This window comes from Dendroctonus ponderosae, unplaced genomic scaffold, assembly GCF_020466585.1.
Source record: "Dendroctonus ponderosae isolate FM_Combo_2020 unplaced genomic scaffold, Dpon_F_20191213v2 Dpon_F_20191213_1190, whole genome shotgun sequence".
Lineage (NCBI taxonomy): Eukaryota > Metazoa > Arthropoda > Insecta > Coleoptera > Curculionidae > Dendroctonus > Dendroctonus ponderosae.
Genome location: NW_026017306.1, coordinates 1 through 2,830, shown reverse-complemented (window position 1 = coordinate 2,830; position 2,830 = coordinate 1). Strand labels below are relative to the sequence as shown.

The window sequence follows — 2,830 nt, the reverse complement described above, 5'->3', positions numbered from 1 at the left end:
CTAAATATTAGGCACATATGATGCCATAACGTACATCATTTTATCATCGTATATCGTTTCATTTACAACATCATTTTGTTCCGAATTTTAAAATTAAATCTAACAGCATATTTAATTACAATTAATAACATTTTTTATCTACACTTGCCGACGTTTCGTCTATTTAAATTGCACGGGACCCGAATGGAACCGACATCTACTAGTACTCGTGATTTATTATACCGATTTTAAACTTTTTAGATGTTAACTTTTGCTTTCACTTTTATTTGGCCTTCAAATGCCTATTAAATACTGGTCTCGAGGAATCTTATGTAAATCTACGAAACACCGACAAGTGTAAATAACTACGTTTGCTACTTAATGATTTCAGAATCTTTTTTTTTTTCAGGTAGTAATAAGTTGCATTTTTGCTGCTTTTTTATCACCGATGACCGTTCAGTACTGGAAATTTAGGGAGTGAAAACAAGAATATCTAACATAAAAAATGCGTTCATATACAAGAAAATCAATTGTGTGGAACTATTTCGAAATGCGACAGGATAAACAAAGCGTCATGTGCAATATATGTAAAAAACAATACAAATACTATGGCAATACCACCAATTTGAAAGAGCATTTGAAAAGACTTCATCCTGCGGCGCTTGTAAAAAAAGAAGATCAGTCTGCTAAAAAAAGCACAACACAAGGATACGCAGAAAAGTGCACTACACCAGCAACTGCTGCATCTTCCAGTTCCAATTTAAATCGGATAAAGAACAAGCCTGCGGAAACGAGCATTTGCACAACTAATGTCAAACGCGCTAGGCAATCCGTAGAAGACTCCGCGGAAGTCATACTGATTACCGAAGAATACAGACAACTACTCGATGACTTGGTTGTTAAACTAGTTGTTACAGACTTTCAACCGCTATCGATTGTCGAAGACCGGGGATTTAAAGAGCTTGTCGCCAACCTGAATCCGAATTATAGTTTGCCTTCAAAGAAAACTCTGAGCAAGCAGTTATTGCCTCAGTGCTACTATAAATTATATGCTGGATTTATGGAAAAGTTACACTCTCAGGACCACATGTCAATAACGACTGACTATTGGACGTCGAATACTGAAAAAGCCTATATTAGCGTAACCGCGCACTTTATTCAGGACTGGAAGTTATATGCGATAACATTGGCAATTCGTGAAGTGTCGGTTTCTAATAATAGTGAAGATACTGGTGCCGTGCTTAAAGACATTTTGGACGAAGTCGGTGTTTTCGACAAAGTTGTAACCATTGTGACCAACAACGCTGAAAATATGAAACAGGCAGTCCTGAATGATCTTAATAAACACCATCACCCGTGCGTCGCTCACACTGTTAATCTTTGTGTGAATGACGCACTTGATAGTATCAAAGGCCTGTCGCCTATTTTGACCAAGTGTCGACTCTTGGTAGGCCATTTCAAGCTCTGCACTCTGTCGTATCGAAAGCTTCACCAAAAACAAGAAGAAATGGGCTTACAAGCACTAGGGTTAAAACGAGAGGTTCCCACTCTGTGGAACTCCACATACCTCATGATGGAAAGGCTTTTGCGATTAAAACAGCCACTTTCCATCGTATTGGCCGAGTTGACGTTGGAATCAGCGCCAAATAATTTATCCGGCTCCGAGTGGGCGATCGTAACAGACTGCGTGGTAGCATTAAAACCATTTATTACCATAACAGAAGAATTAGCATCAGAAAAGTATGTAACTATGTCGAAAATTGTACCTCTGATCAAAGGTTTACAGTTCACTTTGAGGCTTGTAAGCGTAGACACTTTCGTTGGTGAGCAATTGAAGGAATCATTGTTGGACGCCATTTCAAATAGACTGGGATATTTGGAGGTAAACAAAATGGTGGCCAAGGCCACAATTGTGGATCCGCGTTTTAAAACTGCCGGATTTGGCATCGATAGCAATGCTAGAACTGCGCAGGATTGGTTGACTGAAGAGTTGGCGATAATACTTGAAAATAAAACAGAAGATGCCCCGGAAGTTATTGAGCTCACCGAAGACATGGTTGAAACTAAACCTCAGATCGTCGATGAAGGCAATTTATGGTTGCATTTTGATCAAAAAGTCGCAAATGCCAGTTCGGTCGAAGAACCCAATTCTATGTCTGCTATAATGGTAAAGCAGTACTTCGAAACGAAACTTCTGCCCAGGAAAGATGATCCCTTGATGTATTGGAAAGACCATGAACGGTTTTTCCCAGAATTGGCAAATTTGGCTAAAAAATATTTGTCAATACCAGCTACATCCATTCCAGCTGAGAGGCTATTTTCTAAATCCGGATATATCTTGAATGAAAGAAGAAGCAGATTACCTTCCAAAAACTTAAATGAAATCTTATTTCTTAATGCTAACATGTAGCGACAACAATTTCCGCGATAATAAGTGATTAATGTGTTAGTTAGATTAATGGGTTATTCACGCTATACGGCACGGACGTTTGCGGCTAGCCCGTTTGTTTTTTGCAAAGTATTATTTGATGAATCCACAGACGCCTATCAGGTGCACATTTTAAAATTATTCTTGCAATGTACAGTGTCTCAAAAGCACTAAAAGTATCAAAGTTGTGTTTTTCTAAATGAAATACCCTATATATTATTGAATTTTTGGATTCTCTGAGCAAAACAAGTGTTTGTTTTAATAAGATTTATAATGTCTAAATCTAAAGGTTTTTTAAATAATTCGAATTTCATCAAAATCTAATATGATTTTCATGTGTCAAATACTTGCGAATTATTTAAGTTATGTAAACGTAATTCGTAGTGTAGTGTAACAAGAAATAATATTTTATATTCCAATGAT

General features: G+C 37.3%; 1 protein-coding gene across 1 annotated transcript; it reads left to right on the top strand.

Annotated features, from left to right (window-relative positions):
• Positions 1-553: 553 nt before the first annotated feature.
• Positions 554-2,199, top strand: LOC125503061 (E3 SUMO-protein ligase ZBED1-like; the record flags this gene model as incomplete). Its single annotated transcript, XM_048662797.1, has 1 exon — positions 554-2,199. A coding segment is annotated over exon 1 (1,646 nt), but the record flags the coding sequence as incomplete, so codon positions are not given.
• Between the last annotated feature and the right edge of the window lie 631 nt (positions 2,200-2,830).